The 11,007-nt window shown below is 37.7% G+C and overlaps 1 protein-coding gene across 1 annotated transcript in view; it reads right to left on the reverse strand.

Annotated features, from left to right (window-relative positions):
* The window catches only part of si:zfos-911d5.4, a 17,129-nt gene extending 11,120 nt beyond the window's left edge, over positions 1 to 6,009 (reverse strand). Inside the window, exons 1-6 of the mRNA XM_046069839.1 lie at positions 5,832 to 6,009; positions 5,325 to 5,455; positions 4,893 to 4,993; positions 3,963 to 4,111; positions 2,625 to 2,853; positions 1,262 to 1,482 (exon numbers count right to left, since the gene is read on the reverse strand). Coding sequence (XP_045925795.1) covers positions 1,262 to 1,482; positions 2,625 to 2,853; positions 3,963 to 4,111; positions 4,893 to 4,993; positions 5,325 to 5,443 — 819 coding nt within the window. The 5' untranslated portion in view covers positions 5,444 to 5,455; positions 5,832 to 6,009. The remainder of the gene's footprint in view (positions 1 to 1,261; positions 1,483 to 2,624; positions 2,854 to 3,962; positions 4,112 to 4,892; positions 4,994 to 5,324; positions 5,456 to 5,831) is intronic.
* Positions 6,010 to 11,007: the final 4,998 nt, after the last annotated feature.

Genomic DNA, 11,007 nt, shown 5'->3' on the forward strand with positions numbered 1-11,007 from the left:
TCACCTCACATTGCCTCCATTTACAGATATTTCTTTGAAAATAATATATTTTGTTGTCGTCGTGTGTGTCCCCTTGGGCGAGAAAAGGGCCCACTGGAGACTGTCTAATGATTGTTGGGTCATGTATCAAATACACAGCAGCTGGAGGCAAGAGGGGAAGAGTACATACAGTGTGGATGGTGGGGGGTGGGAGTACTAAAAAGCGGAGTCTGTAAGGAAAGCCCAGAGTGTCTGGATGCTGAAAGAGGGTGTGAAATCTGTAATGGATGCTGACCAGAGGTCTCACACACTGGACCTTAAGAGCTCTGACCTTTGTCTGTCTAACATTCATTCAACAAATTACTCTAACAAGCTGCACTGAAGTACCGTCGAACAGGCAAAAATAATTCAATTTTAGTGAATACTTTTATCTAACAAAACAACTCAACAAATCATTTTGTGTATATAATCACTCTATATCAACAACAGTACAACCTTTACATTCATCGCCACGGTGGATTTCCTTTCATGCCACCGTGAGAGACAACATGTAACTAATTAGCTAAATTTATTAATTACCTTGGAATAAAATAAACAATAACAATCCAAAACATCAACCAATCTGAGAATGTGAATAAGCTCAAATGATGCTTTGTAGCCTGTGCAAATGCCTTGATTCAATCACATGAGCTAATGAGCACCTTGCAGGCAGGTAGAATGACTTAGCTCAATAAAAGACTGAAGGGTTAAGGTAGTAATTAGCACTAGGTGTTTTCATGGAAATGATCTGAGAGAACACACTAGAGTGACAGGAACATGTGCCAAACACGTTTTTAAAAGCCCCGTTCTGCTTTTCATAGATTGTGAAATACAGATTTTTTTTTTTATTTAAAGGACTACTATAAAGTTGAATTGCTTTCCTTATAAATAAATAAATCTCTCTGAAAAAGTAAAACCTGAAATATCCTTGAATTGGATGTCTCTTGACCAAAATAGTATTGTAATCACTTTATCCAGTGCCTATATATCCACAGCTTTTTAAAATTAAAAATGTCCCTAATTGGTTTTTAAATAAGTGTAAAGCTGCTGTCATCCTCTGCAGTCTTCAGCCTAAATCAAACCTTTGTTTTTCCAGTTCCCAGAACAAGAGGGGAACAGGTGAGTGAGTGAGACAGTAATAAAGTACTACTGCCACCTGCTGGTCTTCTGGTTCATTCAACCCTCATTTACAGACTGTACCTCTGGTCCTGGTAGCTCATCAGAGCCAGTGCGTTGGACTGACCTGAGGAACGTGTCCCAGCAGGGCCCACAGCGAATCAGCTGACAGGGTCTTGACTCGGGAAAACTCGAGCATGTCCGTCTCCTGCCGGTTGAGAGCGATGTACTGGCAGCCTTGGTAATCTCCTTTCAGTTGCTCGCCACAGTGCAGCCGCACCAGATCCCACGTTCCCACCCTCCTCAGGACCTCCCGCACTGACTCCATCTGCCTGTACGACAGATGACCTGCAAGACAAAAATAACAAGTTGACCTGGTAACATTCACCTGTCTCCATTCTATGCTGGATTCGTTACACTGAAAAGCATGTAAAGTCAAGTTGTTGAGTCCTAAAAGTCGCATTATCTTAAAAAATCTTTTTTTGTATTTTTGGGCAATTTATGTCTTTTTTTTCGAGACTTATCAGAAGAGAGATGACAATAAATTAGGGGAGAGAGAGATGGGATGACACACAACAAAGGTTGCGATTCATAGTCTGCACCTTGTTTCCAAATCGTCTGTTTCGAAAATCTTGAAATGAACATCATTAACATGAAACAACGCAGATCACAGACACGGCAGACCTACGCCAAGGCCAATAGCCCAGTCTTGTCCATGATATGCAAATCTGCAAGAGCAACCACTATGCATGTATGGCTATTTTTCCAAAACTGTACAGTATGTCAAAATATGGTTGCATCTAGCTGAAGCTTCATCATCTCAACTGTGCATTTATTATGTACTTCCAGGTTAGAAAATCAAATTCCTGACTGATTATTTCTTACATACCTGCTGCATTTGTTTCTACAGTTATGTTTGAGGTGGATGTTATGTTTTGTTGTATGTTTAGTCTCGGCACACATTCATGTGAATTCAATGAAAGTGAAAAATAATTTGTGCATCCTCCCCGTGATTCGGCTCCCTTTCAAAAATGTAACGAATTCTTCCTTGGCCGATGCTACACCCTTCCACCAAGTTTCATTAAAATCGGGCCAGTAGTTTTTCTGTAATCCTGCTGACAGACAAACAAATGGCACCAAAAACATAACCTCCTGCGGAGGTAATAAGGTGGACCACTACACTATAATCAAGAAAACAACTCTGATAATCAGAAATGCTTGAAACAAGTGGATTAGTATTTAAAAGAGGGTGAATTGACAAAATTCTAGTGTTACTTTTATACTGGGAAAGCAGTCTGTTTCATTCTGTCTTTTGTTGATACAAGCTGATTTAGAACCAGGTTAAAACAAACGGTCTGCACTAGCAAACTCCTTGATGTTTTAGGACTCTAATAGACAAAAATTAACATGCATAGACAGCAATTCTTACAGTGTATTAGAACAACTGAATCCTTCAAGTACCTATGTATATCTTTTAAGAAGCCACTTACCAGAGAGCCAGGAGGGAGTCAGCGCATCTGATATCCAGGCCATGTAGCCCTCCCTGAAAGATATGAGGAAGTCGTCTATCTGGCTGTGGGGGACAAGCTCCCTCCTCTTCCTCAGCTCCTCATCCAGCTCGCAGTCTGGAGAGAGGAAAACAACCCTGGGGAAGAAGAGGCTTTGGCGCACAGACACTCCACTCCTCTTCAAATGGCCACACAAGTTAGCAGTCTTGGTCTAGGGGAGAAGAATTTACGCATACGCGAGTAATGATTATTTTCATTACTGATAATCTCTCAATTAGTTTTGGATAAATCACTAGGCCAGGGTACCAATTCAATTGTCAAGTACTGACAGCTGGAGCTAAATTTCTGGTCAGATTAGTCTTGTTTACTTTGTCATGCAGTCCCTGATTTGAACAATAATTTCTCTGCTTATAGACGGTTTTGATTTTTTTGTTACATTAAAAGCCAGTTTTGTAGAAAAAATGGTTTGTATTCTTTATGACAAAGTGTACCTAAAAGTATTGCTGTGGTATTCTTACAGAGACTCAGTACCTATTATTGAGCCCCACAGTGATGGCTGTAGCTTGCTTTGTCCAACCAACCAACACAGATACTAAATTTACAATCTTATAACAAAAACACATTTTCTCTTTATAGACTAATCTATTAATCGACTAATTGTTTCAGCATTAGTTCAATCAAGCCTGATAGTTTATTCATCAAGAAAAGATAAATTTGTCAGCATGTGCTCTCCATAAATTCACACCAGTTACCTCAGTATTTAACACTTTTATAATGACCTAAAACACAAATCCAATATTCAGTTTCTATAATCGACCCATTGTAAGAAAAATATACAACTTTAAATTGGCACAGACGGCAGAGCTGTATTTGCTTTGTGTAGAATAATGAAGTTAATACGTCCAATTCAAGCAGAACTATTTAAATACTGCAGTGTGTGTTTGCCATCAGACTCTTCTGTCAAGCTCCCTGTCAAAATTGAGCATCTATAGAGATGGAAATGAATGACTCCTAACAGACCCAGGCCCATAAGGTGACAGCTGTGTTTAGGCACCTGCCTGCTTTCCCCCTCCCTGTGAACATAATTGTGGCATTTCAAATGAAGAGCAGCCACTTGTGAAGTTAAGGAAGCCTGCTGTAGTGTTTGAAATTTCCATATAAATTGTTATGGTGACTCAGAATCTCTTAACCCAGCTAGAGTTTGGGTGAAAACAATGTTCCGGACAATTGATGGGACCTTGGACACAAGTGTGCCAGACAGTTTGACATTTAGGTTCCCATGATGGTATTTCAACATTTCAGCTAAATGTGTCTTTTTACCATGATAGCTCTGAGGGGATCTTCAGTCTGCTCAATGCAGGTATTGGTAAAATTTTGGTCCTCTTCTTTCACTTGCACTTGCCAGTTTTGATGGTGAGCGGACACTATGCCTCTCCAGGGTTTTACATCTATGCAGAAGATCCCCTGGCCTTAGTAAAAAGCAAAGAAAGGCATTACTGAAGATATACAGACTCTGAAGAGCTGAACAATACCCCATATACTGTAGAAATTTTTTTCCTTAAGGCCTCAGTGCAAAATTGATCAAATCTTCTGACACAGTTTATGTAATTTTAGATCAAAATAGCGATATATATTATGACATAAAACATTTTCTGGAAATAGATTAATATAGATTTTTGTTTAAATACATGGGAATAAGCGTTGGGCTGTATTAACTGAAGTAAAGTGAAACTTTAAAACAAATAACCCAATACAGAAATATTTATAGTGTTAATCACCATCTGTGCTTTCGGAACACTTTCAAACAAATCTGTACTGTGAATATGAAGACATTTTGGCTCACGAGGAAAAGCACAGGGGTAAATCATAAAATTAAGGATGTCTGAATTCCATATAGCTGCTTCAGTTGCAGGGTCCTGGTATTGTGCTTGCTGGCTCACTGTCAATAAGAAAACTGTTGTGGCTTACTGGGACACTTGTATAGAACAGAGCCATCATTAATGCTATTACTGACACCTGTGTTTTTCCTACTATGACAAGACAAGATGTCTGCGGGGGAAAAAAAGCCTATTAGAACAATTCACAGTTAAATTAAATGTAACTCAGCTTTAAAGAAAAAAGTAAATTTAAGATATATCTCAATATTCTAAAAACCTACGTTCAGATGGTATTGAATCCTATACCACAATATCAGTATTGATTGATTGCCCATTTGTATCATAAAAATGCCATTTTATTCTAGATACCAACTTGCAAGGATAACAATGTTGATATCCTCTTTGGTGTTCTGAAACTGGTCGGGGATACGCAGATTGCAGTAAACATCCTCCTTTCTCAGGCCGGTGAGTCTCCTATAGTGAACAGTACACAGAAATAAGAGAATATCCAGTTAGATTTTGTACAAAAGAAGGGCAGGTAGCCAATGTTTTTAGAACTTTTATCAGAGCTTTTACTATTACTGCAGCTGAAAAAAAGGTTGAAGAGAGCACAACAGTAGTGGTGGCCATAAAACCAAAACAATGAGCTGAAAGACGCTAAAACTCTCTGTAGAGCAATGGGGAACCACAGGGATAATTCTCACTGGATTCATTACTACAAGCAATCCCTTTCATATTACATACAGTTATAAATACAGTAATATAAAATATTTATTAATGCATCTTTAGGTTACACTATATTTACCTGACATGTTGTAAAAAATCAGGTAGTGTTGGTGTCTGATGTAGCTTCTGGCCTCGAGCACTTTCTGAAGCTTTGGAGCTGAGATGAAACTGGGTGAACAGGCTTCGAAGTTGAGGCATTCTAATCTTTATCTGAAAACAAACACAGTAAATTTGCATAAATTACATAGGTTCAGTTGTGTGGCTTCCCCCAGTACTGTCAAATGATGCCAATATGGTGTTTAAACTATATTTAACATGTTGTTCTACAGCTCCTCAATCCAGTGTGTTTTTTTTAGCTGAATCTAATTTTAGCTAAACAAATTCAATGGAAAACAACGTTTCCATTGCTTCAGCATTGTTGTGATTCCCCAAAAGCATGCTAACTGATACATTAAGGCTTTACAACTTTGTTGACAACACTTGAATGCGTGAACTTGAACTTCAGGACCCTGTGAAGAGAAAACAGAGGAAAGACGCCACACAGCATGCTGAACTCGAAAGAGCCCTAAAACAAAACAATACATACTGTTGAAGTCTCGCGCTGTTTATAGAGGCTTTCAAGAGGAATTATTAGGGAATTCAGTTCGACATTTTTCCCGGCGTTAATGTCGGTCTAAGGGTCTCTTTCCAAATGCTGAGCAACGTAACTCTATCCAGGAACGCTGTTTCACAATTTTACCACCGCCCCCTCCTCCTCCTCCTCTCCCGCAGCACTTCCAGCGTTCCTGGAAGAAGTAAACAACAGACCACGTGCACCACCTGCAGCATCGTATTTCGCCCACAGAGACGTGACGTCGTACACGTCACCCATCCCCTGCAGTGTTTGCATGATGCATTCAGGGAACGATTCCTGTTATTTTCACGTGATGTCCAGATGATGCTTTGGACTGAGAACCAGTGGTGGAAGAAATACTCAACACCACAGTGGAATAATACTCCCACACAAGTAGCCTACATGTAGGCTGCATGTACAAGCAATTTGTATGTAATTAAATTAAAACAAGTATTTGCAGTTCTCAAGTGTTAAAAGTAATGCTATGAAGATTGGAGATTAGTGTTAAAAGGTGGAGCTTTTGATCACATCACATGATCTTTATCAGCAGATGGAGTTTGCACAGTTGGGGGGGGACTAAAATCCTTCTTTGTCAGAGGTAATTAAAAGTTGAAGGTTGATGAATACTTTTTTATACCACAACTCACTTATACTAAGTGTATACGTTGGCTACTTCACACCTGTGCTAACATTGAAAATGAAATTCATTGTCATCCGAGCAAATATCACTAACAATTTGTTTGAATTCACTTAGATTCCAAAAAACTTAGGGAAGTACTAACAGAAAATTGTCAACAGTCTACCACTGAATAAGTATATTCAACAAAACTGCATTATGGTAACACCAAACATTAATCAAAATCCAGTGTTGTTTGTGCTGCAATGGTGCAAAGTTAGCTGGATTTCATGTTGCTGTAAAATCAACTTTTGATATGCAGATGAAAAAGGCTGCATGCACTCGTGAAAGGTGTGTGTGCCTGGTGATTATGTGCTTGAAGAGCTTACATCTGGGGAATGTTTGTTACTTGCTTGATTAATTATCCTGATATGCAAGACTTTGGTTGGTTAGGGATTTCTTTTTGACATAAATCATTATGGAATTTAACATTTAAAATTACTGCAGTTTTTAATACTAGAAGAATAGGAATCATTGGGGAGCCCAATGCGTGTATATTCTTAGTTCAGTGCCAAGAGCTACATATTTGATCACTTCTCCTCATATCTGATCAATATGTGCCTCCACAAACAACTAGGATTGGGACTGGAATGTAGATAAGGGATAGTATTGACATTTTCCAGTCTGGCGTTAAAAGAAAAATATAGATTACTTCAGAGAGCTGGCTCAACATTGCATTCTAGTTATATAACTTAATAATGATTAATTAATTCTAAGATGTATGGTTAATTTTAAGATATAGCTGTGCAAGATGAAGGTGAATTAATGAATAAAATCATAATTACAGGTGACCCTTGATAGTACAAAGAGCAGACTCATCACAATAATGTAGAGAGGCTGAAAATAATAACATTTTACATTTCATAGCATATGGGGGGACACTGATGAAATATATATTGTGTTTTTCCCCCCTGCACTCATAGATAGTCTACTAAGAATTTGCTGGCACATCCAACAGGATTCTCACATCCTGCATGAGCCTACGGAGAGGATATTACAAAAGTGATGAAGAATATTTAATTCAGCAGTAAATACACGTTGAATATCTCAATGTGGTGATAAACAATATCCGGATAGCACAAAATACTATGAAAGAACTTAATATCAACGACAGATAGCCAAATCAGCTCATATAGGCTCAATGGAAGCCAATAAACAGAGGCACTCTGCCTCTCCTGACCTTCACTTCTGGCTGAGATCGGGGCGATAAAGCAGGCGCAACCTCAATAAAACCCATACAATGGAGGAAAATAAATAGATATTAAATTAAAGCAGAGGCAATACTAGCTGAACTGATGCAGGAATTCTAGAACAAAAGCTTCTTTGTGCAGTTCAATATTGTCTACAATCACCGCCTCATGATATATTTCCAATCATTTTCATCTCTTGCCTTGACGTATCAACACATTGAATCATCTTGTATTGGAACTTGCAAATGACTTGTGTGTGTGCAGCCACATTTATATATTAAATGTGCGTCATTCTCCTAGTTTGGCCTTTTCGGTTGGCGTTAATATCAAATTCATAATCTCTCATCTCTGACTGTCCACCAAGGAGGATTTTATGATGCCAAACTTGTATCACGTAAACCTTACCCTGACAACATTTTATGTTCTTTTAGGCACTAGGCTCACCAACTAATCAAAAGTAGTAACTCGCAGAGGGATTAGCAAGTGTTTATTTTGGTGTCATTATATATACTGCTACTGCAAGATCCATGTTGATGTCTTCAGGCTTTTGTCATGGACTGAAATATAGGCCCTCTTCAGATCCACTGCATGCTTCAAGTGGTTCCTGAAGCCTTGCATCTACTATTGTCAGTGTTAATGTCATTTTCACGTAATGCACCTGAAGAGCTCCGCTGTGTATGTGAGGAGTTGCTGAGGGTTTTCAGGTCCCCTCTAAAGTGAAGTAAGGCATCTGAGTTCATACTTGGGGGGCCTAGCTTCTATTGTATACAGGGCAAAGTGACCATAGTAGTATGTATGTATTTGTAATTTTATGAATCTGACTATCATGCACAAGCAGATATTCAGTTTCTAACATTGTAAAAAAGAATATCATAATTTTTCACACTGACAATATTTCCATTTTCAATCTTTCAAATCAAATATGTAATTTGCAGAAGTAATGGCCACATGACATCACTGATGCTCTGCTCACTAATTTTTGCTCATTTCTTTTGAATTATTTATATGAGAGATTCTCCATATGCTCTGTGAGGCTTCTTGTCCATTAGTTTCAGTGAGAATTAGCATTTTACAGTGAAGAGTATAAAGAGCTTAACTGCCCCAATCAAACCAGGTGATTTAAATCCTGTCTAATCGAGATGTTTAATAGGGGTTGGAGCTGGATGAGCTGAACTAAATGGTCTGAAAATGTTCCTGGGTCTCAATCACCTGTATAATTAGGGCCATTTCACCTGAAAAAACATGGGTGCTGAAAAGAGGTTTACAATATAAGACGAGGTGAAATAACCCTTTTTGGGGTTGTTTTTTGCTAAATTGCTCAATGCAAAATTACTAACAAAAAGACAGCTTATTATATCCCACTGATATAATAAACTCAGTTAAACCTGGGCTCAAAAATGAAGCGTGAAAGTGTATAAAACTGTTTTATCGGCCTTGGAGAGCCTTTGTGACTGGCCTGCCTCAGTAATTAGTTATGCCATACGAAGAGGTAATTTGTATGCTAAAGTTTAATTGTCCAATTATCACTGGATGTGAAAGGAGGCCTTGATGCCATTTCATCATGTTTGAAAATAGCGTTGTACCCCTCGTGCCACATATTCTAGTAGATGGCAATTATAGAGAGAGCCCTCTAACTAAGTTGATTGATGCAGGCTGGCCCCTTTGCTACCTGCCTGGTGCAATCGTTGGCAGTGAAGAGTTGATCCATTCAGCCTGCAGAGCTGAACCAGCCGGGCTCTCACTATGGAAAAGGACCCCAACTAGCTGCTGATAGACAGCATAAACACCAACTGTATAAGTGCTGAGGAGGACAACATGTTAAAACAACATTATTACAAAGTAAACAAGAGAAAATTTGTTAGGTATTCATTGTTTTTAGGAAGCTCCTATAAAAAACAAAAAAACAACATGGTTACGTGAGTTTCTTCATGCTATAACAACAAACAGAAATGAGTGTTGAGCAGTGATCATCAGCATTTTTCATGCTGTCCTGGAACATTTTTACTGCTTCCTTCTCAACTTTGCTTTTCACCCTGGGGATTGAATTTTGGCTCTGTGATAAAATGTCTGTGTAGTGACCTCTCAATGAAAGCTAAATAAATTTATACATTGTACACTGTAAACCTGAATAAGTTCAGAATACTCAATTTTTGTGGAAACTGATTACCTCAAACTTAAATATAATGCATTTTTAAAAAATCTTTAATTTCCGCATACTAAATTACATACTGATTCTTATTAAAATTAAATTTCACTTATTTCACTTTACTCAAATGTAATTGTGCACAACTTATACTCTGAAGGAAATCTATTCAAAAAAATAAATAAATAATTGTGCTACACTCAAATACTAATGGAAACTCGCTCAACAAAATGACTACTAGTAAACTTAAAATTTACAAAAGGCCCATTTTCAGATAGTAGTCCTCAAAAATACAAATACAACTCCGTTATTACAATTCACGTTCTCTTTATTAGTATCATCTTCTCACAACATCTTCCATCATTTCTACATTTAACAGACACATCTTGCATAAAGCTGAATAGACAAAGTAACTGACTGCTTGATCAGATAATTAACCAGCAACAATTTTGATAAGCAATTTGTTTTCATTCTTTTTTGCAATAATGTTGAACATTCCCTATTTCCATTTGAGATTTTTGTTATAATAATGATGTTAAGTTATAATAACTTGAATCTTGAGCTAAATAAAGTTTCCTTTTACTACTTACTTTACTGTGTTTTGTGGAAAAAGCGACTAATGCATATTTTTATTCCATCAGCAGCACTTTTACTTAAACATAAAAGGGAGCTTTAAATGCATAGTTTTATGGAATCATAAGCTAATAAAGATTGTTTCAAATAAGAAGTTCAACATTATGCAAATTGTTAAGTCAGGTAGACAAGGTAATAGAAAAATATCAGGGTTTCTGCAGGTTTCACCTGGTCAAATTTAAGACCTTTTTAAAACCATTATGAATGAAATTTAAGACTTATATCACGGCTTGAAAAAAAGAAATGCACAAAGGGTGTCAGGATGTGTTTGGTTGAGAAGGTTGCTGGACCCAAATGCAGGACTCCAGAGCACAGCAGGTTCAGTTCAATGATTTAATTAAACAAAAGGCGTGCACTCTTACAATGAGTGGCAGAGCAAAATACAAGCAAAATAAGACGCAACAGATCAGAATAATAAACAAACTAACTCAGACACAAGCAGACAAATCGCAAATAAGCTAGCACCAACAAGGAACACAGACTGAAGCTAAGATTAAACAGAACTCA

Source organism: Micropterus dolomieu, linkage group LG14 (genome assembly GCF_021292245.1).
Source record: "Micropterus dolomieu isolate WLL.071019.BEF.003 ecotype Adirondacks linkage group LG14, ASM2129224v1, whole genome shotgun sequence".
In the NCBI taxonomy this organism is placed as follows: Eukaryota; Metazoa; Chordata; class Actinopteri; order Centrarchiformes; family Centrarchidae; genus Micropterus; species Micropterus dolomieu.